We start from the raw sequence: 26515 nt of genomic DNA on the forward strand, positions 1-26515 counted from the left end.
ATGGTAAAATGCCAGAGAGACCTCGTGTCAGTTTTCCACTGGCTCATGGAGTTACTGGTAAATTGGATGACGTTACCCTGAAACGATGTTCTCTTGCATATTTTTTTTTTATTAATCTCGAGACTCATTAAATCACTTTGATATTGGACAGTGTTAACTAACTGGATTATGTACCCTACAAATTACACGACATTAAACCAAGTGACACAAGTCAGATTATAAAAACGTTTAGATATTTCTACATTCGTTGTCAGAACGTAAAATTCAATAATAGGATAAACCTAGCGGCCGGACTAAGGTAGGCTAACAATTGTGTCAGTGATCGACGCACAGTGAATTGATAGGTGTCACGGTGGTATACTGATAAGTGCGTCTAACTGTCACATGAATCGATGTCAGTGTTAGAGAGGACAGGTGAGGTGGGGATTTGTTGCTAGGCAGTTCTTGGGAGAGAAGCAGGTGAGATAGAGTTCAAACCACCATGAGATCCAAAAGGAGTGCCAAAGGAGGGGTAACTGGGCTCAGTAATCCCACTCAGAGGTGAAGGTGGGGCTAAATGGCACGCCACAGGGTTTGTTTCACATGACACACTACACGCACTGTTCTTGTTGATAGACTGCTACCTGTCTTATTTCTTAACATATGTTAAACAAATGTGGATTTGTGTTACCTGTAGTAGGCTATTTTATAATGGAGTCTTAAACTTGGAGTAGAGGGACAGTATGGTTAGAGAAAAATGGAAGGAAAGTGAGGTCTGTGGTCATGCATCTGATCATCTGCATCTCACTGAATTTAATTTAATATGGCATAAAGAGTCGAGAAAATAGTTTTGTATTTGTATTAGAGTTGTATAGAATGTAAAAACAACAGTGGCTGTATTAAGATACGTAAGGACACAGTTGCTTTATGATCATTCAATTTAAAATGCTGTACATGACATCACTTATGTAGATCTGTACACACAGATCACTCATAGTTTATTGTTTTAGCATCTAAAGAGAGCAGCTTATCGCCCACGGAAACTGGTGGTAAATGTTCTAGTCTAGTCTAGCCTTGTCTGAGTTCGTATGGTATATTTCCAGGGTTTGTCCTCCATTTCCTGGGATACTGTGGACAAGAGAATTGTAGATTTATGGAGAGGGAGGGGAGAGAGTAGCTGTGTGGTCAGTTTACAGTGTATTGTTCAGCATTTAATCTACCCTGATTAGCAGTCATTTCCTTGAATGACTGGGAAAATATTTCAGACAACATACACTAAGTCTAGTTTGTGATGTGAATTTGCTTTATTTTTCTGTCTCACAATTCTATTTTGAGGATTTTAATGTATGTTTTCTTCCATAGTCATTTGTTTTTGGTCATTTTTTTATTCTTCTGCATTAGTCAATGGCTCATTAGACACTTCACAGAACAGTGAACCAATAATAAAAAATAAAATTTAAATGAAATAGTAAATTGTATGCTGTATTCAACTCGCCAATAGAATGACCATAGGGTAGACCCCCATGCTTGTAAAATGGGAGGCTATAACCTGCAGTTGAACTCAGAGCATTAGGAAGACAGAGATCTTTAATAGTCCACAGGGACGCAAGTTTAACAGAGGGTGACTGAGATCCACCACATCCTTTTGTTGTTGGGTTAAGAAAATGTCAAGGCCAGCTCAATAGGTTTGACTCCTGCCTCTGTGTGTGTGCCCCTGAGCATTTATTCATTCCACAGCTTATGGAAACTCCATTTGTGCCTTGGTCAGGATGTGGCAGTGTTTCACGGAGGAAGGCTACCATTCTCGCCCGCTCCACCCGCGCGCTCCGTAGCTGGCAGCTCCCTGGCTTGGGCTGTTAGCCCCCTAATCAGAGGAAGGCTGTCTGATGCAGGCCTGGTCCCCAGCACAGACGGATAAATCATTCCTCACCCCGGGACGCTATCTGGGGCGAGCGCAGCCAGTCCGGCCCCGGCAGCAGACTGGCCTACCCCCCGCCCTCCACCCGTCTGTCCTCCGCCTGCCCTCCACCCGTCTGTCCTCCACCCGCCCCACGCTCCCCAAAGCTGACAGCATTGTGACGCTAGGCTGGGGGGTCTGGGGGATTCAGACTGGAAACCAACAGTCACATTTATTTTAGTTCTTAAGGTTAAATGGTGATAAAGTGATAAATTACTTTAAAGAATCCAAAGAAAGCACATGGTTAGATAAGTTCAATGGTCTATCAATAGAAAGTATAATTGTAAGTTAATTGAGAGTACTTTGAGAATTTATTATGCATAGTTTTCATTGCATACATGCCGCACTGGTTTTTATGATCTCACTGTTACTCATTGGTGCTTCAGATTTATTTAGTCTTAAGAAGGGCCCATGTCAGGGATCACGTAGTACTCAATGCAAGACCTATCACGTAGCCTGGATCAAAATAACAAACAAAATTGTAGAGGGTAAGTCATTAGGTAATTACAGGCAAGACCTTTGAGGTATTTTATTGTTAGAGGCTGGAAGTTTGGTAACTGTACTGTAAGAGCAGACTAATTGAATAATGCCTTTATGAGTGAATGAGAGTGTGTGTGTGGAGTGATTTACCACACAGAGGAGAATGCTTATCTCTCTCTGCCCCATGCAGGAAACACAGGGATGTCACCAGGCTAGATTAAACGCTTGGCAGAGCTGATACAGAACGCTGAAAATGGAAGGGGTGTGGGACCTCTGAAGTCTGAAATGTGTGTGTATAGGTGTGGTTTGTGTGTGTGTGTGTGGGGGGGGGTGAACTTATGAGCCCTGTTTGGCAGACACTGCTCATTCAAAAGTTGGGAATTCCACTGGAAAATAAAAAGGTGTAACCCAGAAAGATGACGTGGTTGGAATGGAATTTTGAATAGCAAGCATTCTTCTGAAGTTAACCAATTTAGTTGGCCGTACATTTCAATTTTTTACAACACATTCAAATGGCCACTGAGGACTGGAAAGGAATTTGTTCAACTACCTCATATATGTCTGAAACAAAAACAGAATAAGCCTTGCTGTTGTTGTGCTGTATGTTACAGACCTCAGAGAGATGATTACAGGGAATGGCTCAGATAAGACAATAACATGATCCGCTGTTTGACTTGAATTTAAATGGATGTCTCATAACTGTTGTTGGTGAGGGTTCAATTGTATTACATTTAATTGGTTGCCTGGCAGCTGCAATTGGAATCCCAACCAGGCCTTTGAATTCTTCCTACAGTACACAAATATTGTTTTGAAAGTCGGGTCTGAGATCTTGAATATACCTTTTAAATTATAAAGCAAAGTACATCAGTTTTTGTGTAACATATTGCTGACTAGTGGTTGACCTGAACATAATATTATGTGTATGAAACACTGGAGCAGGCAGTATGAGTATGTTGTTGAACTGATGCAGTAAACCAGAGATTTGTTTGATGGGAGTGCAGGCAGACAGATTTTCCCCAGCAGCTGCTTAGAGAACCGCAGGCCAAATATAGACAGAGAACAAGAGCCAAAACATATCACACATTTTTTCCCATTAACAGCATAGGTTTGAATCTAACTTGGCGCCAATACGTTTTAGACTCTAAGGGTTAAAAATAGAGAGTGGTATGGGTGGCAGTGCACATGGAATGTGAGGGACGGATATCTATGCTATGGCAGCCTGTGATTTTAAGTGTAATTGTGTCAAGGAAAAACTGTAATTATCATATCAGCATATGGTTTCATAGAACTGTTTGTGACACACTTGGATAAAAGTTCAGACTGGTAAATGAAAGATTATTGCTAATCTTTGTATTTTGGCATGTTCAAAATGGAAGGTTGTGGGGTCAGTTGTGCATTGGGATCTCTGCTGTTCTGTCTGTGCCCCGCCAACCACGCAAAACCCCCTGATTTAAAGTGTCCCCAGTCTCTTATCACTGGAGCAGAGGGCTGGAATGAAGGGCATGCAGGCTCCAGGCCTACCTGTTTACTCTGAGGGCTTCCTCCATTGTTCCATCCAACTTCCTTTTAAGGATTTTTCACATTTTTGTGCTCCTTGTTGTTTTGGGAACGGGTGAGTGCAGTGGGTGCGTAGAGACCATGCTGTGGCATTCCTGAATTCTTCCAGGTTGGTCTGGTTGAGTTCAGCGGGAATTCTTTCCTGGAACATGTAACACACACACACACACACACACATTTGCACCCACACAAGTATACAGTAGGGACACACACACAAATGTCAATTTCTTTGTGATGTGTTAGCTTTTTGCATTTAAATTTGAATTGAAGACATGTTCAATGAGGAATCTGTTTGTGATTCCTCCGTGGTCCCTACCTTTTGCCTCCAGGTTTAGTGAGAGGTGAAGTCATCCTATGTAATCTCTTTTTTCTATAAATAGAGGCAGTGCAGTTTTAGTTGGTGTTGCCTAACTTCAGTGAAGTAAAACTGTTTTGCCAAGAATACCCTTTGTGTTGCAATCCAACCTTCTAAGATATCTATGTGGCTTTCTATGTGAAACAATAAATATACAGTATTAACATGTTTTATTAATAATACATTATAAAATCTAGTTGTATCAAAATACACTTTTTACAATTATCAAACTATAACTAACAGTTAACGAAATTCCTGTTATTTAAGGGGAACACAAACTATTAAATGTGGGAGAAGGTTAGTCAACTTTTAACCAAGATGGCATTGCGTGTCATCCACACCTCTCTCGTTGAAAATGAAGCCTAACTCACAGAGGGTCGTCGTAATGGAAAGCCCCCTAATCCTTATTATCTAATGAAGCAACCAATGAGATTACATCTTGAAATTACAACTTGTACAGCTTGTACAATCTGCTGTTTGTTGGTCAAACTTGAGAGTCCTGCTTTCTTTTAATGGGGGAAACCAGGCTTATATGAGTTTTTTTCTGTAAATGTTGTGTGTTGTGATGAATAAGTGAAAAGGATTTCTCATTGCTTTCAGTAGTAACTCAGTAGTATCTCAATTAGGCATGTACAGTAGGGATGTTACAAATAGTTTTTATTAGTGTGTCAGCAAAAATCTTCATCTAATTGCAATCAATATACTGTCTAATACATTCAAGCAAATAATTAAAGTATGCAATATCCAAGCTAATAAATTACTTCCCGGTAGAATTGTTCTTCTTTATTTAATTGTTGATTTAATCAAATGATCACTATTATCAACAATAAGAGTCATCAGAGAATTAAACCCATTCTTTTATCCAGCAGTGATATTGTGTGTTTGTCCCATACATGCTCTTCCAGTAAGGACTCCTCACACACAACACTGTTGTAGAGAAGATTAACTTGAAACAAAGATTAAGCAAATTAACCATGATGGTACCTCCCCAAAATAAGCCCTGGCTCAAGCGCAGTTGCTTTAACAGTAGTCATGAAGTAGAGTCCCGAACAACATTTAATGGATACTCAAAACGGGTGGGATTCTATATATAATTATATATATAGGTGAGTTCATTTTGATTGATCATGTTCTGTATGTATATCTTAAATCATGTGTTGTATTCTTAAACTGAATCAGTTGTGCAATGATGTTATGTATTTCTTGGTGTTGATAGTCTGTTGTTGGTTTCTTTTCTGTCTACAGTAGAAACATTCTTCAACAAAAAAAATTAAACCGTTGTTAAAGTATTTAAGTCATTGATATTTTGTAACAAATACAAAAGAGTGAGTGAGGTGATATTTGTGCCAAATATATACTTGGCAAATTATTGTTTTCAAGGTTATATAAACTGTGTCATGTTTAAGATGACATAATCAGGTAATCAACCTTTTTAGCTAGTTCTGATTATTTTATGTTGTAATGGTACTTGAAATGTTTCTCTTAGTAGCATGCAAGTCCTAACCATAGTAGGTAATTAAGTAATTGAATGTGTCAATGGCTTGGGAAAGTGCCCAGTAGTCAATCTGTTCAACCTGAGGGTAGCAACAGCAGCACCTTGAAGTCAAAAACAAGTGTCCTTGAGATGTCACGTGAGCTATTTAGAATACTATTATTATTATCGACTTAATGCAGGATAATATGATGAGATCAATTCTGTTTTGTAAATACATATAAATTAAAAACAATGAAAAGAAAGTCATAATTTGTAATGAGGAATTTGCTTTATCAATATTTATTCAAGACACTTATTTTTTTCTCTAGACAGTTTATAATTCTTTGATGCTCTGACTGCAGTGTATTGCTTTTGGTTGTACTATAAGTGGAAACAATACGCATAGGTGTTGGGAGAATACTATATTGTGGGCTTAAGCAGCTTGAGCAGCAAAAGTGAGCAGACACTTGATTTACCATAGACACTTGCCTGTGGCTGATAAGCAAGTTAATACATTACATTTACATTTAGTCATTTAGCAGACGCTCTTATCCAGAGCGACTTACAGTAAGTACAGGGACATTCCCCCCGAGGCAAGTAGGGTGAAGTGCCTTGCCCAAGGACGCAACGTTATTTGGCACGGCTGGGAATCGAACTGGCAACCCTCAGATTACTAGCCCGACTCCCTCACCGCTCAGCCACCTGACTCCCTACATACATTTTCCCTGAATACATACTTTTTATTAGGCTACTCATAACTGTTTCTCCACTTCTCTCATCCTAGCAAATCATCATGAGTCAAATGACACCTCGCAAGGCCTTTCCGGACCAGTCATCCGGAAGCGGGCACTCAGTGACCACCTCCCGCCAGCCCTACATCATCGACTCCATTGCTTCCAAGAGGGTGTGCTTCTACAAGAGTGGGGACCCTCAGTTCAATGGCCTGCGCATGGTCATCAACAGCCGCACCTTTAAGACTTTTGATGCACTTCTGGACAGCCTCTCCAAAAAGGTCCCGTTGCCCTTTGGGGTGAGGAACATCACAACCCCACGAGGGGTGCATGCTGTGCATAACTTGGACGAACTGGAGGATGGGAAGGCCTACATCTGCTCTGACCAGCGGAAGGTCAAACCTATCAATCTAGCATTGGCCAATAAGAAGCCACCACCCTGGTACCATGCCAGGCCAATCAGTGCCCGGCGTCAGGCCCTACAACTGGCCAGGAAGTACCCAGGTCGGCCCAAGCGTAAGCAGGAACCGGGGGTTGCGAGGCCCCCCAAGAAGCTGACAGTGTTCAGGAACGGGGATCCCAGTGTGAAACACACAGTGATGCTCCAGAGGAGGACAACACCAACCTTTGAATCGCTGTTGGATTACGTATCAGAACTGATGCAGTTTCCCGTGGTTAAACTACACACACCTGATGGAGGACGAGTGAGTGCTTTTACTCATCTGATTTGAACACATGGTCAGCAGCTGATGTCATTCTTGCCTCATAGGTTAAGTTTACACAGTATAGATTACACTATTGTCTGTGGTTTCATATTTTAGCATTATTTTAACTAACCAACATGTGAATCTCACCCCAGACTCTCATGTGTTTGATTCTGGGTTATCATTAATTGTTACCTCACACAGTGTGCCATTTCTGATGACGGTTAGTACCTTGTTTCCTTACCCTGAATGGGTGAACCATAAATAACTGACAGAAAACAGGCTGCATGTTAAGCTCCTTTGTAGTTGGCTCATCCTATTGATGACTGTTATATGGTAAGGCCTTCAAGGATACTGTTGGACCAATGGAAGGGGTTTTCCTGAGGTTTGTTGGTTTGAATGTCATACATCAACCAACAATCAGGTTTAGCTGGTCATTACAAAAAAAGCTATTAAAACTAGAATGTATTGGTATGGAATTAGATGAATTTTAAAATATAAAGATTAAAAGATTTCAGACATTTCTAAAGTTGTTTTTAAGAACAGTGACTTTATATAATTAATTTAAAAACAATGTATCTCTTTGTCATTCTGCCACACAGGTGGATGGCCTCCCAGCCTTGATCTTGTGCTCTGGAAAAGTTGTGGCCACAGGCCGGGAGGCCTTCAAATCTGCCAACTACAACACCCAGAAATCAATTACTCCAACATGGCTTCCTGCCAGTCGTATGGCACCCAAAAGAAAGAAACATGCAATTCGTAAGTCTAACTATGTTTACATCACAAACACATTTTTCAAATTAAAATATAGAATTCAATTGGTAACTTGTAAGTGAAGTACTATCAATTCCTTTCCCAGTCAGTTAACATCATCCTCACATTTAATGCATACATAACTAGCCCCTGCTTGACATATACAGTAAAGTCTAGCTGTCTGCCTGACTATAAGCTTGCCCCTCCCAGTCTACTCACACGATAAGAGGGAAGGTGCTGAGACATGAATATCATCCATAATACCATGGGTGACCTACATACTCTATCAATTGCCAGCCAGTCATTAGCAGTATGAGCTGTGTAGATTGTGGCACTGGTTTCCTCACCCCAGTACCTTTTAACTTTATTTTTCTTCTCTTTCTTTTTTTAATAATTCTGGAATATCCTCCAAAAATCCATGGATCTGGTGTGACCCGTCTGCCTCTCGACATGCACTCTCAACTCTTCTGCTCCTATCAATCTCTCCAAAGGGAAAAAGAAAACCATGTCCAGTGGCAGTAAGTCAAGGAACTTCTCCTCATCGTCAGAGAGATACTTTGTCAATCAGATACACAACTCCGTTGCCGGAAGTCTCTGTGACTTTCCCAGTAACTCTGGGGAAATGGAAACTGGTCAACTGTTGGAGTCTGTCGCAGAAACGGAGGGAGACATCTGTCTGGAGGAAGGGGTGGAAGGGATGGAAAGCTGCATGCCCCCAGATGATGACATTGAAAAGTCCTTTCGGGTTAACCAGGATGGTAGTATGACAGTGGAGATGAAGGTACGCCTGACTATCAAAGAGGAGGAGACAGTCCATTGGACGACCACCCTGACCAGATCCAGCGTGGCCAACCAGCTCAGCGTGTCCTCATTGCCTGAGTCTGACCCAGAGGGCGGCACCTTAGAACCACAAAACTCAACCTCCACTGACACCATCAACAAACACAACTTCAAAGATGATGACGATCATTTGCCACCGGAAAATGGACTCACAAGCAAGGGTGGGAATGAGGAGGAGGAATCCGAGCACCAGGCAGATGTGGTCTTTCCCAGGAGAGCTCCAACACCAGGGCCCAGGAGATCGAGACAGAACCAAGCCTCATTGGAGAGTATTAAAACAGTGAAACCAGAGGAGATCCAGCAGAACACGGTTGGCTCGTATTCTTATAGAGAGGATACTGGAACTGGGAAGGTGACAGAGGAGTACTGCATGGTCAGACAGTGCAGCACCAGGCCAGTGCCCAAACCCAGGAGAGTCAGCTCCTTGGATGTCAACAGTTACGATAGAAACCCAAGCAGTTTGAAATCTGCAGGGGAGGCTGAGATCTTACAGATGGATGACAGTGGGGGAGAAATCACTGAGACAGTTTTACACATATACGAGCAGCAGACCTGTCGAGATAACTCTCTGGCAAATAGCCAGTTTAGTGTACAGGGTGTTTCAATGTATGGCCTGCTTTATGGGCGACCAGCCACCTCAGATACAGCACACTTCTCATCTGACTTTGAAACAGAGCTGGGAAGACCCTCTACAGCTTCAGAATCACTCAATGTGTGGAAGACCGATGACACATCTTCTGAGCTCACCACCCAGCAACTGAAAACTAGAAAAGTAGGTAATTTACCATCTCAAAAACGCAAAGCAGTAAAGGTCTTAAAGGATCCACTCTCTAACCCTTCAAAAAACAAAGTGTCTGGCAAAGAAAACTCACCCTTCAAGGCCGTCAAAAAAGCCCAGCGTCTTTCCTCAAAACCCAAAGCTAAAAAGAACCATTCTCGTCAGAGTATGACCCCAGAAAAAAGACGAAAACCAAGTAATGCCGATGTTCCTGACAAAAAAGCAAAAACTGTTTTTTGTAGCATTGCATCGTTAAAGAAAATTTATGGATTTAGGCCAAAAACAGTCAAAAGTCTATTCAAGCTAAAAAAGAAACGAAAAACAGCTGGTAATGGCAGTATGAAAACAACAACCTCAGAATTGCCTGAGATTGTGACTCAGTTCAACAATGAAACCCCAAATGAGTCATCACCTGTGAAACAGCAGAATGTTTTTGAAAATGAAACTTCAGTCCTCTTCAAGAGTAATATGTTAAATGTTTCACACTCTGAAGAGACCCAAGGTAAAGAAACACTGAAGAGACGGATGACTGTGCATGAAGAGACAGAGGTTGACAAAAAAACTGAGAGTGCATCACTGCCAGAACTAGAATCATACCCCTCTGTTGTCAATGAATATGTTGAACACTGGCTGGATTTAGCTCAACCTAGGCCAACTGTGTACCCAGAAGAAAATTCACGGATGGATCTAAAGGGAGGTGTTTCAGAGGTGTCAGAAATTAATTGTGAAGTGGTAATCGCAGACAAAGAAAAAACACCAAATGTCCCATTCTTGGAAAGACTTCCTTCACCAAATGTAACAATAAAGGAGAACCTAGCACCAGAAAACAAAGCATTGGGAGAAAGTCTGTTAAGTGAAAAGACTCCATCAATAAGTGATCAAACTTTGCATTCTAATGACCCAATCGCCCAAGGTCAAAATGCTCCCACCAGGCATTCAGACAGTCCATCTTCGGAAAATGCAGGAATTCCTATTAAAATATCAGTACAAAAGAGGACACCCTCCAACAGTTTCTCAATGGAGAAGACTTCACAATGTACTGAGCCCACTGGGGAAGAACCTGCACCTCCTGCCAGTGTTTTGGATTTGACTTCAGTAGCTAGTAGTCCCTCGTACTACATGTTTTCATCACCCAGTAGTCTTGCATCAGAGGACATGCCAGCATCAATGAACCACTTTTCAGATGAAGCTTCTTCACCAACTAATGAAAAAACAAAAATATCTAATCAACCTATTCTGAATGACACGTCACTATACAGAAACTCTTCTGTAAAGAAAACTCGATTGGTCAGTAATCTCTCACTGGAAAGGAAAATGTTTCAGAGGAAAGCTTCTGTGGAGAAATCAGCATTAACCAGTGACACATCAAAAAAAGAATCACCAACTCCGGTCGAAACAGCAGTAACAAATACTCCACAGTCCTGTCTCTCATCTGAAAGAAAATGTATACCTACTAATACCTCAGTGGAAAAGACACCGCAGTCCCATATCATCTTAGATATGTCCTCATTAGCTAGTAGTCCCTCATATATCCTTTCTTCACCGCCTAGCAGTCTGGTGTCAGAGGGTAGACTGTCAATTAGTCCTTCATCGGAGGAGGCTCCATCACCAACTGACCGCCCATTAGAAAATAAATCAGTCAAACCACTATTGGTCACCACTCAGACAGATCCCCCATTGTCTCCAAAACCTTCAGTGAAAAAGACACGATTAGTCAGTAATCTCTCACTGGAAAGAACCCTGTCAGCTAGAAAGGCTTCTTCAGAGAAATCTGAATTACAGAGTGATCCTATGACAGTAAAGACTCAAGTTAGTAACAGTCCAACATTGGAAAAATCACCACTACAAAGAAATCACCCATTGGAAACTGCAGGGTTACCTAACAATCCCTCACTTGATAAAACTACCCAATTACCCACAAATCCTGGAACCAACAAGATACCAGCACCACGTAAAAATCTTTTACCAAAGAGACTTTCACCCTATTCTCAGTCTTTGGAAATTGTGTCACCACCTACAAAAGTGAAATTGAAGAAGAAATCATTGACTCGAAATCACTCATTGGACAACACAGCTGATCAAAAGACACCCTCACTGAGAAGAAAACTACAAACTGGGATTTCACCTAAATTGACGCCAAAGTCTACCAGTGCATCTTTGGAAAATACATCGCCACTTCCTAGTCCCACGTTACGAAATCCTAAACAAAAGATGAATAAGGAAGATAAAGTAAGCAAGACCAGAGTAGGAGATACTATGACAGCAACAGAAGTTAAGCCCTCAACAATAGTACACATTACGCCACAGTCATTTATACTGACTGGCCAGCCTGATACAAAGCCTGTGCTTGAGAAACTCTGCTACTCCATTCAGGCAATTAGACAGTTGACACAGAACAAACGTCAGTCCTGCCTGGAGAAGTCTAACAGTTTACCAGACTTCTCTTCCCATGTGGCCTCTACATTCGGGTCTTCCTCTAAAGCTCTCCTGGCATTTTTAACTGTTATGACACTAAAGGAAGGCATTGCTAACTTTAACACGCATGAATTAAATGCTAACAGTGTAAGCTGTGCTGAGGCTTTGAAAATGATTGAGACTCTGAGAGAAATCGCTAGTATGGAGGATGCTGACAAGTTGCAAGCTAGCTTGACAGATTTGCAGAGGTCGGCCTCCATACAACTGCTACAAAGTTGGAGGGGGTTTCAGGAACTCAGCGACAAAATCAAAAGTCGTAGCTCAACACCCAATAGTTCAGAGCACAATGTCTTAATTGTGCCATGCCAGAAGGAAGAGCTTTGCAACGACGAGAACATTATCAATGAGCTAATTAATGAGTTTGATATGCCTGAAGAACTAAAGGAGGAGTTGGCAGCTCTTCCTGTGATTGTAGAAATGGAGAGTGATGAAAGAGAAAAATCTATGGAAGTTATAAAAGACAGTGAAATAAATGGCCATTCAACCTCAATCCTTCAGGAACAAATCGTCAATGTCGACAAAGGCATTTGTAATGAAGAACCTAACGTCGATGTGAAATCCATCATAAAGCAATTCATGAATATTCAGCATGCCAAAGAGGTGATTGACATGAGGGTATCTCCAAACACAGACTGTTTAAGCCATAGACAAAAGCAAATGTACCCAGGCAATCAAATCTTAAAAGAAGACAAAATCTATCTTTCTGACAGACGGTCATCCAAAGATAACTGTTCTGAACATCCGTTATCAGAAGAAGAGCAGACTAACAGTCTTGCTGATCCCTTGGAACATGAAGAAAAACGTCTCAACTTGCCATCAAGCCATAAGGAGAAGATAGACAGGGAAAACTTAGAAGAAGATAAAAAAGTGAACTCTGACAATTACCCCAGCTGTATTGATCCAGGCGATAACCTTATAGAGTTGAACAGAAGCAGCCAGGATAGCTTGTCCAGCCCAGAGGAATACCAGTTGAGATCTGAGGAAGAGATACCAGAGGTTGAGAGTAGCAAGATGATGCAGGTTAGCAATAAGGAGAAACCTTCCACCACTGCAGAGAAACATCCCACATCTGATGAAGAACATGAGAATCCACTTGGTCTCAATAACTGTCCAGAGCAGAAGTTCAGTGAAAGCAGTGAGGAACATTCTGTGGAGGAGCAGGCTAGCTTTGAGGAAGAGGAGCCTGTGGTTAAATATAATGAGCTGCAGGTTAGCAGTAGTAACAAAAGTCCTCCGACCCTTGAAGAAGTACAATTAAACTCTTTGGAGGATGAAGAAAACAAACAAAGCCCTGCTAGATGTTTAGAGCAGAGGATAAGCAGTGAGGAAAGCCTCTGTAGCCCCGAGGATGAAGAGGAGGAGGAAACTGAGGTGAAATGTGAGGACCTAAACGTTATCACTGAGGAGAGAGATTTTAGCCTTGAGGAGAAAGCACGCTCAGAAAAGGAGCAAGAAGTTCACAAGGATCAGCTCAGCAATAAAGAACAAGTTCAGGAGATTAAATATAGTGATCTTCAGGTAGCTGGCAAGGAGAGGGTATCTACCCTTGAGGTGGTGAAGGATAACTTAGATGTGGAGGGATGCCAAGCAGATGATTTGGGTTATGCTGATGTGCAAACCTATGAGGAGCAGAACATTGAAAATGAAAGTCACAGTACTGTGAGAGAAAAGCTGTCAAGCTTTGTTGAGGAGCCGAGAATTATAATCATAGAGGATACAAACTGTTTGAGAAACATTTCCAGAACTATAGAAGAGCATTACAGCTTTGACACATATCAAACAGACAGTGGAAATGAGCACATCAGCTGTGAAGAACAAGATTCTGCAGAAATTGCGAATTTTGAGAACAAACTGTGTAGCTTAGAGGAGAGGAATTCCACCTCTGTGGAAGAACAGTCTAGCTCGGAAGAAGAACATGTCAGTGTAAAGCAGTACATAGAAGATAGCAATGCAGAGTATCAGGACAGCTATATAGAGGAAGAACCTTCTGAAGAGGATATAAATGACCAAATGACTGAAGGAAAAATGTGTTGCACATCAAACAAAGAGAACACAACAATAATTCGTTATGAAATGAATAAAGAAAAAAAGACTTGTCATTCTGTTGTAAAGCCAGTGCCATCTGTTGCAGAACGAGTGGGGATCCTAGAAAAGAAAGTATCAGGTTCAGACCAAAGGAAAACTGTGATTGTGGAGACACCTGGCATAAGACGATTAGCCCAAATAAAAACTCCTATTGGATCTGAGGCTGACGATTTGACAAACATATCCCAACTGTCCAATGAGCAAGGCCAGATTGATGACTTCATGAGGAAAAGCTCTGAAATGCGCATAACTAATTCGGCCTTGTCCACACACTCAGCTCCTCCATCCTCTTTAGCCTTCAGTTATGATTCCAGTGGCTGTTTGACCAGAGAGTCTGAGAGAAACAAAGTCCAGTCTATAAAAGAGATGTTTATGGCTAAAAGTGTTGCTGATATTCAATATGGCCATAGACAGCTTCCTAGCCCCAACACCTCAGATCTGTCTGACTCTAGACCTGAGACTTCAGACAGTGGGGGTCACAGATCACATGCCTCACCTGAAGTGTCCAGTGGTGAAGATGAATCTGTGATCAAATCCATTGCCAAGGGAATTGTCAGAAGAACCATCGAAAGGCTCTATGGAAAGAGAGACGACGAGGTCAAGGACAGCAATGAGGAAAGACCACCATCCCCATCAAAACAGAGGCTAAGAGAAAGGGCCATCAGAAGTATCCTGTCCCCTTTCCATATGGCTCAGAGCAAAGTGCTGTCTGATTTATCATACTTCAATGCCACCAGTTCGTTCGAGTCCTATAGTGAACCAACGCGGTGTATTGCCTTCAATGCGCAAGTTGGGCCTGGAGAAAGCGTCCTAATAGACAAAGGCAGATGGCTGCTTAACGAAAATGCCCCGATCAGAAAGTCCATCTCAGAACCAATTGCAATACACAAGGGCACTGAATTGTGCACCAAAACTGAGAATGAGTGTGACGATACAAAGGAAGAAATCCCTTACTCTCACTTCAGCATGAGCACCCAAAATAAAGACCTGTCTTCTGAACTGGAGGACAAAACGAAGCCAAAGGTGCCGAGGTGTACCTATTTCACTCTGCCCCATGGGAGCGACTCAGACCTCTACCAGGATGAAATGAGGACAGCGGGCAGGAGTGGCGCCGAGGGCGACCTCATGACGGAGAAGCAAGACAAGTCTGAGGAAGGTGAATCCAAAACGTGGGTGGAGAAGAATGGAAAATTGCCTGCTTTCACCCCTACCGACTTCAAGATAATGAAAGATAATAAAGTTCACCCGCTGGAAGATGGCCCCATAGAGGGGCAGGTGGTTGTGGTGGTGCAGCCTGGGAAAGGTCAGACAGGTCTCAAAGGTCAGACTGTGGTTAATCGAAGACCTCAGGAGCCAGATGCACTGGAGATGCTTTATGTCTTCTGTGGCCAGCACTGCCCAGTCTTGTGACATACTGTACAATTAACATAGGCTTCCTGCCAGAGGGAACTAACAATCTTACAGTATTGTATGCCTGAAGAATGTGAAGGATTTTACACTATTCTCATAAAATGAGATTATCATTCTGACACTTGGTGCCTGAACTTCAATGTTGCCATATAGCTTTGAGACTGTGTAGCATTTTGTCATTCAAAATATATGAATTAATATGTAAACTGATACATTTAGAAAAAAGAGAAAAGGTATCACTTAGTACAATTTGTAAAAAATCTCTAATGGATATAACTTGACATACAAACTTTGAGCTAAACTTTAAGCATTATTTTTATATTGTGGAAATAGTTTATAAATAATTGACTTTATTGACTGAAGATTTCTAAGATTTAAATTAGCTGAACAAATTAAGTTGTTGTGTTGAATATTTCTGTTACTGGACCTAAAACCCAGTGTGTTTTCCAATCTCGAAGGCAGCTCTTTGTACTGTAGGTGTGTTGTTCAAAGAAAGAGCATCCTGAGTATTACTGTAATCTTGTTAAAACGCTTAGAGCAGATAAGGTCCACAAAGATGTCACACGACAGTGAGGACCAATCCCCTTCACTCGGTTAGCGTGCCTCTGTTAGGATCTGGCTTGTGTTAGGTTCAGTAAGGTCAGCGATGCTATTTTCATCCTATTCAGCACAAAGTAATTGGACTTACGTTATCTCATACATACAGTAGGCTAATAACATCAATAGCTTCACAAACACAGTAGAGAGATGTTAGTAGTATATTTGATTCTTTGATGTCATGTGCAGCTCTATGCCCTTAAGTGTAATGAATTTTAGATATTTATTTCTATCTTTTAAGCAGCAACTAGACCTGCAATAACATACCTTTCATGTTATGTGTAGATAAACCTTTCTAAACTTGGCAGCTGTGAAGTGTTATCTGTTTATATCTTGTTTCTTGAGATGTGACAATAAAAACGTGTCTGTCAAATATCTGGTGTACGGGAGTCATCAGCCCTGGAGCTCTTGAGGAGCAACATTGACCCCCCCCCTTCCCTTTCCCTACTGCATGTGAGGAAGTATCCATGTTGTTCTAAGGGCCTTTTGTTTCTCTGAAGTAACTGTCCAGCAGTCCTGTGTTGTGACAGGAGAGCTGTGGAATGTACAGACAGGGGAGAGTGTTTACGTCTCCCTCTACAAAGACAAACAACATGAAGGCCCCGCTGTAGGTATTCCCATGTAGACCTGGGCCAGGATGAATCAGGGTGGGTTCTGGTCTGGTTCATTCCTGAGACTGCAGGTGAGGATGATGAGGATTCTTAGTAAATCAAGTTACTTCCCTGTGAGAAGAAATGATTAATTTAAAGTGGAATCCAAGTTAGTACAACACGCATGACTCCCGTTACTGTGAAGCTAGAACACAGCAAGACACCATTATCACCACAACAAGGACATCAGACTAAGGTCTCTGTTATACAGTATATTAGTGATTTGGTCACTGCACTATGAACCTGTGAACACTAGGTGGAATCAGCTGACACGGTCAACCCATTCAACAGTGAGCCATGAGGTTAACGTATTCTTAAAGCAAGTGTGTATCCAAGTGTGTATTGTTTTTTTTATCAAGAAACTGAAAAAGCAACTAAGGAAATGTTTTAAAAAATTAAGTGAGGAAGAACATTTTCCAGTTTATTTTTAAATAGCTATTTACATGACAGCTTTGTATAAATCAAATCTTCTTACACGTTTCAACTGAGAGGATAGAACAACATAAATGGATGAATCCACATAGAAACTAGAATAACTTTCATCTCCACCTGACAGACTATCTGCCTGAACTATGCACACAAACTTGACCTTCTGATGGCATTCTCGATCTTTCAAATACCAATTAATCATAGCCTTTTTATTCTTGGCATCTTTTGATGCAGTAAGAATGTATTCAACCTTTTATTTACGGAATAAACATTGGATGTTCATATATAGATTCTATATAGATCTAAAATAAAAAAGTGAGTATAAATCGAGTAAACAAAGGTTTGTTGTTTTGTCGATGTGAGCATTGTTTCTGATTGAAGTACGTTTACATATCCTCAGTCAAATCCTTGATCCTTAATGTGCACAACCACACAGTAAGGAACTTAAACATAATACAGTAATAGGCTACACTGTAACTTCTTCTGAGGCAATTTGGTGTGAGAACGTTCGGTAAGATCTCTACAGCAACTTCAAGGGGAAAATGCCCCATTTAGAGTTTGAATGATCTTGTCAATGGAGCAGGTCCCTCACAATGAAAAGCGGCTGATCACCATTTTAATAATGGATATGTTACTATAAGACATATTATCATGATACATGGCAGCATAATTTAGAATAACCACCAGTGAACACAGCTAGGTAAAACTGAATACATTATTTTGAGAAGTAGTGACATTAAATTTCATATTCTGAACCTTTGCAGTGATCAAATCACATTCACAGAGATTAACTGCAACACCTCAGCGTACAAAGATTTTAGACATCTGTGAACGTCAACCTTTTGTAAAAGCTACATGAAATGTATTATATGGCCTGACCATCACAGATCATAGGACAAGTGTGAAATCAAATTTAGTGCACCTCTAATATTGACCTGTGCTCATGGATCAAAACAACAGGTTGAATCATGACATAATCATTGAACTCTATTGCTGTCAAGTTTCATGCATGTAAACTCTATAATACTCCCGATAAAAGCAGTTTCTGTACTTAAAAAACACATAAAGAAAATATTATTTGTTTCAAAATACTATGCAGGGATTAAAGGGAGAATTAATCAATTCAAACAACATCTGGTTGTTTTCAACCTGAGATTAAAAACCAAGATTCTCCCCCCCCCCCCCCCCCCCCCCAAATGTCATTACAGTAGGTTTTCGCCTCCTGATGAATTATCCACTCAGTCTAAGAGTCACAAGAGAAAACAGTGACACAGTCAATGAACAGATCCAGATACTGGTCCATGTGGGAAAGTCCAACTGGGCTGGGATAACATCAGTCCTGCCACATGATCCATCACACCACATCGGGCCTTGGTTTGGTTGAACGTGTCCCACTGACAAAGTTATACACCAGGAACTGAGAGGTGCCGCAGTAGTGCGTTGCGAAGAGCTTGCCGTCAGGGGTAGGGTCAGAGAAAGCAATCTCATCTTTGCTCAAGTACGAGCCGTAGATAAAGTTGTTCCTGCGTGAGATGAAAGAACGGAAAAAACATGTTGAGATATTTTGTTAAGACAAGATGCGTGTGTGTTCGTCAACAAGTGAATGTGTCACTCATCATGAAAGGAGCAAAAATATCAGTGTTTACAACATGTATCACATGCATACTTCTTATCATTCCTTTGTAGATTCAGGTTTCATGTGCTATAACTTCATCCTGATAGTGTGAGAGACTATTTCGTGTTTCGAGCTTTCAGAGCTGTGTGTCTTTCCAAACTGAAATGTGTAGTTTTTCTTCAATCAACTCCAGCAGGGTTCAACAAACAAAGTGTCTACAGGGAGAGGGACTGGGAGAGGTTCTGGACCTGAGACACTCGATCATGCGCGACGCGATGCCCTGGCGTCTCATCATGCTGAAGACCCAGATGCGGCTGATCCCACAGAGGGCTGGCTCGGCGGTGGTGGAGCAGCACCATGCTCTCTGTCGCTCAAACATCACCTTCTCCCCCTCGGAACCCTCCGGACTGGGCTCCTCGATCACCCTGTAACCCTGGAGACACACACACAATTATTATATGCAAATATTTGCAAATTCTGTCTCGATTCAATTCAAAATTAAGAATCCTTGTTTAAAATGATTAATTCTCACAAACAATCCCAGACCACTTACCTCCTGAATGTGCTCGGCGATAAGGCATCCCGCCACCTTCTTGTCGTTGGAGATGAAGAGGAAGGTTTTGGTCTTGGACGGACACTTGGTCTCCACCTGCTGGAAGCCCAAGTCATTGTCCACCATCTCCCTGATCTCCTCAACCTGCACAACCAGCCAGCACACTCAGTGAGGATAGAAACTGGCACAGGACTGCTGAGCAACACATTTCGAGACAGATTTATTTTAGGATTACTTGTGTTCCATAACCGTAATGGTATTCCATATAAAAGTTATTTCAAGTTGTCGTTTGAGAGTAAGAGCATAGCAAACATACCTTCTTCAGGGCATACTTGGGGTCATCAGGAAGGACCAGAATGATCTTGCCATCAGGGTACTCCCCCAGAATCCTCTCTTTCTTCCATCCCTGTCGAACACATGGTGGGTTCAAAGTAAATGCAGGGTTGGTAAATTTTGCGAAACTAGCCATTTTGGCTTGAGTTTGAAAGTATCCGATCCAAAACATTACCTACCCTGCATTTAATATGGAGTATTTAGCATTATTTATGTGGGAATTTGTATGTGGTCCATCAATGAGGATGACATGAGAGCTAGAGATGGACTGTGTTAGAGAGATGGACTGTGTGTTACAGAGATGGACTGTGTGTTACAGAGATGGACTGTGTGTTACAGAGATGGACTGTGTGTTACAGAGATGGACTGTGTGTTACAGAGATGGACTGTGTGTTGCAGAGATGGACTGTGTGTTGCAGAGATGGACTGTGTGTTAGAGAGATGGACTGTGTGTTAGAGAGATGGACTGTGTTAGAGAGATGGACTGTGTTAGAGAGATGGACTGTGTTACAGAGATGGACTGTGTGTTAGAGATGGACTGTGTTAGAGAGATGGACTGTGTTAGAGAGATGGACTGTGTTAGAGAGATGGACTGTGTGTTAGAGAGATGGACTGTGTGTTAGAGAGATGGACTGTGTGTTAGAGAGATGGACTGTGTGTTACAGAGATGGACTGAGAGCTAAAGAGATGGCCTAGGAGTTAAAGAGAGACGTGTTAAAAGACTAAGAGTGGCGTGTGGTACAGAGTGAGCAGCTGGCACATGAATGCATGGCAGTGAGCGACGTGTCCCTCTCACCACGTATCTGACAGCGCTGATGAACTGGTTGTGGAAGAGCAGATGCTGGGACTCGTCTTCAGGGTTGGCAGCAGAGTACAGCATCCCGCAAACACTGCAGGCCACAGCGCCAAAGTGCTTCTGCCCAGCATCCTAGGAGATGTCAAACAACACACATACACAAGTAAACACACACACACACACAAGCAAACACACACACACAATCAGCTCTGCACCAGCCCTGATGGTCCACCATAGTTCACATTCATTACACTGAGGGAAGTGTTAAACATGATTCGGTTAACTTACAATGATGGTTTGAGTTCCGTCTTTGTCTGCCTCCTTTAGCTTCTTCACTTCTTTCTGGAGATGTGCGTCAGAGAGGGGAGCACTGTTCTCTCCTGCCTCAACCTTCCCTCTGCAACAGAAGGCATTCACGGTGAAGTGTCCTGAATGTTTTGGCAAATAATGCGTCTGTGAATGGCGTATTCAGTTTGTGAAGGATTCTTACTGGTCGAGCGGCTTTTCTGGTGTCTTTGTCTCCGTAGTTGCTGCTTGTGTTGTTGTTGCTGCTTGTGTTGTTGCTGCTTCCTGTGAAGCTGTTGTTGCTGTTGCTGGTGGAGCCGTCGTTGTCTTGGCATCTGGTGCTGGTGACTTAACCTCTTTAACTATGAGGATGGTAAGAGAGAAAGATATTAAAATCATGAAATGTGACTTAGATAAAGTATTATGACACTGAGTGGGATAGGATGCCGTTCAGCTAATAGGAAGGATTACAACAACAAACAAATCTGACAAGTACACGTAAATTAAAAGAAGTTGAGAATACCAGCAGGCTTGTCTTCGTGCTTCTGTTTGTCGACAGGGCCTCTCTGAGCCTCTTTAGGAGGAGGGGTAAGTACCTTCCTTGTCGATATCTGTAAACGAATGGTTAGGAAATCACTTTGAAACATTGCACATCACAGACTGCATAGTTAGCACACATTTCCGAGTCAATCATTTTCAAAGTGGCTGTATGAAAAGGAGCTTGACAATTACCTCTGGCTTGCCGTTCTTCGCAGTCATGGGTGCCACTTGCGCTGGCACTGGCACGACTAGCTTCTTGACTAGGGGTTTGGGTTCGTCGTCCATGCCGTCCAGCTCAAAGTCGTCAGCGGAGTACCTGGGTCTGGGTCTGTAAGGCTTATAGTCCACCTCAGGCTTGGGTTTCTGTTTGGTCAGCCCATTGGGCATGGGCGGAGGTACCGCTGGCAGGCCTCTCTTAGGACCACTTCTGGTAACTCTGACGGTAGGTCCCTGCGTGGGGGTCGGTTTTGGGGGCTCAACTTTAGGGGGTTCAACTTTAGGTGTTGCAGCCTTGCTGGTGGAAGCTGGAGAGGGAGCGGGAGCTGTCTTGGGTGCAGCCGGACTGGGACTGGGCGCAGGCGTGAGGGGGGAGGTTTTGGCCACCGGGGACGCTGCTGGAGTAGCGGGAGCGCACAGTGATGACAAGGCGGGTTTCACATCCATCTCCGGAGCCATCTTCTGATTGGCCTGGTCCGATTTGAGCTTCTTCACCCTGGTCCACGACATCTTCTCCCGCTGCAGCTCGACCTGCCGCAGCCGCTGGAAGCGGGTCAGCTTCTTCTTCTCGTTGGTTTTCAGGGGCACAGTCACCTGGCTGATGAAGAAGCGCCTCTTCGGCGGCTCCACTGCGGGCTTGACTTCAGCCGGCCGAGCCTCAGGGGGCTTGGTCTCGGCTAGTTGTGCTGGTTTGGGTTCATCGGCAGTGACGGCAGACGGAACCCGCTCCTCAGGGCCAGCCGGAGTCGGGACAGCAGAGGTGGTGTCCGTTTCCTGGGTAACGGGCGGGGACAGTGATGGCTGGCATTCCACATCTGCGGATTCAGTCTTTATGGGCTCCTCCTTCACCTTGATCAACATGCTGTCGGAGGCGATGTCGTCAGCTATCTCTTCACACAGGGCCAAGAGGTTGAGCTGCCTCAGTCGATTGGCCGCTTTCTTGGAGGCCGCTGCCTTCTGCTCTGCCAGGGCGGCGAGGCGGGCTTTGGTCCTGGCCTGGGGGTTCATTTCTTGTTTCTTAGACTTCTTCTCAACACTGACGTTTGTCTTTTTAACTTCGGTGGATACACCATTCGAGCTGCCTTGTTTGGAAGAAACCGGGGCTGTATTTTGGGTACTTGGTTCCTGGATTTTTTGCTGGCTGCGTGCTACTTCCTCTGATCTTATCACTGGAGGGAATTCTTGTTTTGCCTGAATTTTCTGGTCTATGATTTCCAGATCACTCTCCAACTCTTCCAGGCTCTCCCCCACAACCTCCACAACACAGTGCCCAATCTCTATGTCCTCCACAATTATGGGGGTTGGTACTAGGCACTCAAGGTTCTCTGCGTGTTCGAAGTCACTGTCTTTCTTCAGGACCTCTACAGAGCCTTGAACACACACATTTACAACCTCAGGCCTACTGTCATTTATGTCAGGAAAAAGCTCTCCACAAATATTGGACTCTTGGATGATTTTAGCCAATGTATCAAGAGGTGGTGGACTGTCACTGATTTCATTGGCAGAGTTGTCCATAGCATCCTGCTTCATCTCCTGAGTACCTTCACTTTCATTCACCTTTTCAAATGTGGGATTTGGCCCCTGTGTGCCTTCATTTTGATTCAGATCTGGGACAGCATCTGGCATTATCTCTTGGGTCCCCTCACTTTGATTCACTTGTTCAGGTGTTGTATTCAACTCTTTGCTATCTTCAATCTGACTCTGCTGTTCAGGGACAGGATCTGATTCCTGAGTCCACTCACTCTGATTCATTTGATGTTTAAGAGTAGGATCAGACTCTTTTTCATCTTTCACCTGATTCACCTGTTCAGGGGCAGCATCTGATTTGAACTCGGTCCCCTCACTCTGATTCCCTTGATGATCAAGACTGGGATTCACATCTTTCACCTTTTCACCTTTCACCTCGTCCACGTTATCGTGGACGGCATCTGAAGTCAACTCCTGAGCCCCCTCACTCACAGTCACATGATGATCAGGACTGAGATTCAAATCTTTGCTCTCTTCAATCTGATTCACCTGTTCAGGGGCAGCATCTGATTTGAACTCAGTCCCCTCACTCTGATTCCCTTGATGATCAAGACTGGGATTCACATCTTTCACCTCGTCCACGTTACCGGGGACTGCATCTGAAATCAGCGCCTGAGTCCCCTCACTCGCATTCAAATGATGATCAGGACTGAGATTCAAATCTTTGCTCTCCTCAATCTGATTCACCTGTTCAGGGGTTGGATCTGATTTAAACTCTGGAGTCCCCTCACTCTGATGTATTTGTTTTTCAGGAGTGGGATTAACTTCTTTGCTCGCTTCGATCTGATTCACCTCTCCAGGTGCTGGGACTGACCTTTGAGCTCTTTCTTCTTCAATCTCTTGTTTAGGGATGTGATCTGATGGCATCTGTGGGATCCCTTCATGCTTCTTCACATCGTCTGAAACGGTCTCTTGTATCACCTCTTCATCTGCCTCACTCTGATCACCTCTTTCTTTCCTTTGTTCAGGAACATAATCTGATGTGCCCTGTTGGGCTTCATTTTGCTTCAGTTGTGGAGGGACAGAATTCAACTCATTCCTCTCTTCAGCTTCGTTCCCCTGTTCGGGGATGGGATTTGACTCTTGGGTCACTCCACTAGGATTCCCTTCTTCAAACATTTGGGTTGGTTCACCATGATTTACCTGACCAGGAAGAGCCTCTGATGTAATGCCCTGTGTCACCTTACTGTGGCTCACAGTTTCAGGGGAAGAACTACACTCTTGTGTCATCCCTGTCGTATAAATCTCTTCTGGAACGGCAAGCTCATCCAAAGTCCTTTCATTCTGTTTGGTCTCTTCAGGGGCTAGATCCGAGTCGCTGTTCCCCTCACTCTGTTGAACTTGATCAGATGTCTTCTCTTCCTTGCCCTGCTCAGGTGTGGAACTCGGCTCCTGGGTCATCATATTCGGGCTCACCTGTTCAATGACATCAGTAGACTCCTTAGGTCCTTCACTAGAATGGACCTGATGAGGAGTAGGAATTGACTCCTTATGAGCTTCATTCACATTCTCAGGGACAGCATCTGAAGTCACTGGCTGTGTCTCTTCACTATGATTCACTTGTGGTGTGGGATCAGACTTGTTTCTTCCTTCTCTCTCTTTTATTTGAACAGGGACAGGATCTGGAGCCACATCTTGGATCTCGTCCCTTAGTTTGACTTGTTCAAGTATAGGATTTGACTCTTTGCTCCCTTCACGAGCAGTTACCTTCTCAGGGACAGCTTCAGATCTCACCTGTGTCTCTTCCCCTGGTTTTATCTGTTCATGGACCGGTTCTGACTCTTGGACCCTTCCAGTCTCTGTTAATTCCAGAGGTGTGTGAGCCAACTCTAGTATTCCCTCTCTCTCTGCCAACTGTTCCGGGGAAGGATCTGATGTTAACAGTACAGGTGCTTCAGTTTTCACATTCACATCTCTTTGGCTCTCTGGGCATTTGGTCGGCTCCATACATCTGTCCTTTATTGTTTCCTCACCCTCGCTCCCAGACTTGGGCCAGCTGCTTGGAGGGGTTGAATACCTTCCATAGTTATGATCCATTTGTATTGGGTCAGGGGGCACTACTTCGCTGGCCTCCTTCGGGTCACATGATGACCCTATAGCAGAGCGCTTTCCTCTCACTCCATTCGAGTATTTTCTGATACAGCGGGGTTTGTCTCCCTCACTTCTCCCTTCGAACAGCTCGATTTTACTTCCCTCACTGCTAAGGTCATCGTCAGACTCTGTGGAGGCTGTTCTAGAGATGCTGGCTGGTCTCTTAAGGACAGCTTTGGAGTTGGCCGTCTTTGAGAGCGCTTCTCCGCAGGAGGCACTTGTGGCTTTCAGCAGCTTGGCTTTCTTGCCAGGAGAACTGGGCTTGGGCATGGGAATGACCTCTGTTGTTTTCCCCTGAGAGGAGAGGCAGGCACTGTTTACTGGTGTGCTTTGCTCTTCTGGCTCCCCTAAAGACTTCTTTCTAGTCCGGGGAGCAACTGTAATCCTCTCTGAGACTGATGTTTCATCTGATGTGCTGGATGTTTCTGAAGCTGTAGTATTCTTGATTGGTGAGGGAAGATCATTCTGATCTGGTTTAATTTTCTTGCCATCTGTATCAGGAGAGTCCAACTTTCTTTTAGGGGCTGGCATTCTGTTGAAAGGAAATATTGAAATAATAGAGATTAGATGGCAACCTAACGATCTAGTTTGTAGAACAAATCACATACTTTTACAGCTCTAGACTTTGCTTGTTTTCTAGACCTGTACTGTACCGTTAGCTGCCAGCGGCAAAGATATAAACACAGCTAGGTAGCAAGTTAACTTAGCGTACGTCGTTCTCGCCTATGCTGGCTTGGTTATCAAAAACAACAATGGCACACACATTACGCTAAAATAACCAAACCAAAACTTTCACCTTGAGTTATGTAAGTTAATTAACAGCCATATTCACCAGTTTGTTACTATGCATGCTATACTAGTTAACTACTAGCTAGCTAGTAGCAACTAGCGTCACAACCGTGCCATTTGATTTTGTATCGCTAGCTTGTCGGCTAGCAAGCTAACTAGCCAACCTTAAGTGATAGCTAGCAGAATCTGTGCAAAAAGCAAGTCAATATATGCCACTCGATCAGCACCATATGACTAGGGTAAATAATTTAAGATACATACAAACATATGGGAACATAAAACAAACACATTTGCCACTAAAACTCACTTTGATGTTTTCTTAAACAACAGCTGTTTTTTTTATCCTTCTTGTGATGAGAAAATGTTCTATACTTCCGGAGACAGGGTACCGGAAGTGAGCAGGCGGGCTAAGGGGTGTACTGAGTGTCAAAATTAATGACACACAAAAAAAATATCTTGTGCACGGAAGTCACAACCTTAGCGATCGAGAGATCTCTATCGTCACTCTGGTCACAA

At 43.1% G+C, this 26515-nt stretch overlaps 2 protein-coding genes across 3 annotated transcripts; one reads left to right on the plus strand and one right to left on the minus strand.

Annotated features, from left to right (window-relative positions):
- Nucleotides 1-5252: 5252 nt before the first annotated feature.
- Nucleotides 5253-15578, plus strand: LOC134035357 (oxygen-regulated protein 1-like). Its single transcript, XM_062480353.1, has 5 exons — nt 5253-5434; nt 6587-7237; nt 7840-7996; nt 8482-10110; nt 12835-15578. The coding sequence occupies exons 2-5, from the start codon at nt 6596-6598 to the stop codon at nt 15576-15578; spliced, it is 5172 nt and encodes a 1723-aa protein (XP_062336337.1). The 5' UTR covers nt 5253-5434; nt 6587-6595.
- A 2264-nt stretch (nt 15579-17842) lies between these two features.
- On the minus strand, nt 17843-26416 carry esco1 (establishment of sister chromatid cohesion N-acetyltransferase 1). Of its 2 annotated transcripts, none has more exons than XM_062479449.1 (10): nt 26307-26416; nt 21569-25742; nt 21360-21447; nt 21042-21198; nt 20840-20948; nt 20552-20683; nt 19739-19828; nt 19423-19566; nt 19118-19302; nt 17843-18777 (listed from the first exon to the last, which is right to left on the minus strand). In XM_062479449.1, the coding sequence occupies exons 2-10, from the start codon at nt 25739-25741 to the stop codon at nt 18609-18611; spliced, it is 5247 nt and encodes a 1748-aa protein (XP_062335433.1). In that variant the 5' UTR covers nt 25742; nt 26307-26416; the 3' UTR covers nt 17843-18608. The 2 variants fall into 2 exon arrangements, with proteins under 2 accessions (XP_062335433.1, XP_062335434.1); XM_062479450.1 differs by lacking the exon at nt 26307-26416 and adding an exon at nt 26007-26025.
- Nucleotides 26417-26515: the final 99 nt, after the last annotated feature.

The sequence above is a fragment of the Osmerus eperlanus genome, chromosome 15 (assembly GCF_963692335.1).
Source record: "Osmerus eperlanus chromosome 15, fOsmEpe2.1, whole genome shotgun sequence".
NCBI classification, from domain to species: Eukaryota; Metazoa; Chordata; class Actinopteri; order Osmeriformes; family Osmeridae; genus Osmerus; species Osmerus eperlanus.

Bases quoted from the DNA above. Each gene is read 5' to 3' on its own strand.
- LOC134035357 (XM_062480353.1), top strand. From the start codon at position 6,596: ATGAGTCAAATGACACCTCGCAAGGCCTTTCCGGACCAGTCATCCGGA. The intron at 7,238-7,839 runs GTGAGTGCTTTT...TCTGCCACACAG, and splicing joins ACACACCTGATGGAGGACGA to GTGGATGGCCTCCCAGCCTT. The intron at 7,997-8,481 runs GTAAGTCTAACT...ATCTCTCCAAAG, and splicing joins AAGAAAGAAACATGCAATTC to GGAAAAAGAAAACCATGTCC.
- esco1 (XM_062479449.1), bottom strand. From the start codon at position 25,741: ATGCCAGCCCCTAAAAGAAAGTTGGACTCTCCTGATACAGATGGCAAG. The intron at 21,199-21,359 runs GTATTCTCAACT...CCATCCTCATAG, and splicing joins GCACGAAGACAAGCCTGCTG to TTAAAGAGGTTAAGTCACCA. The intron at 19,567-19,738 runs GTATGTTTGCTA...CTGGTTGTGCAG, and splicing joins CCAAGTATGCCCTGAAGAAG to GTTGAGGAGATCAGGGAGAT.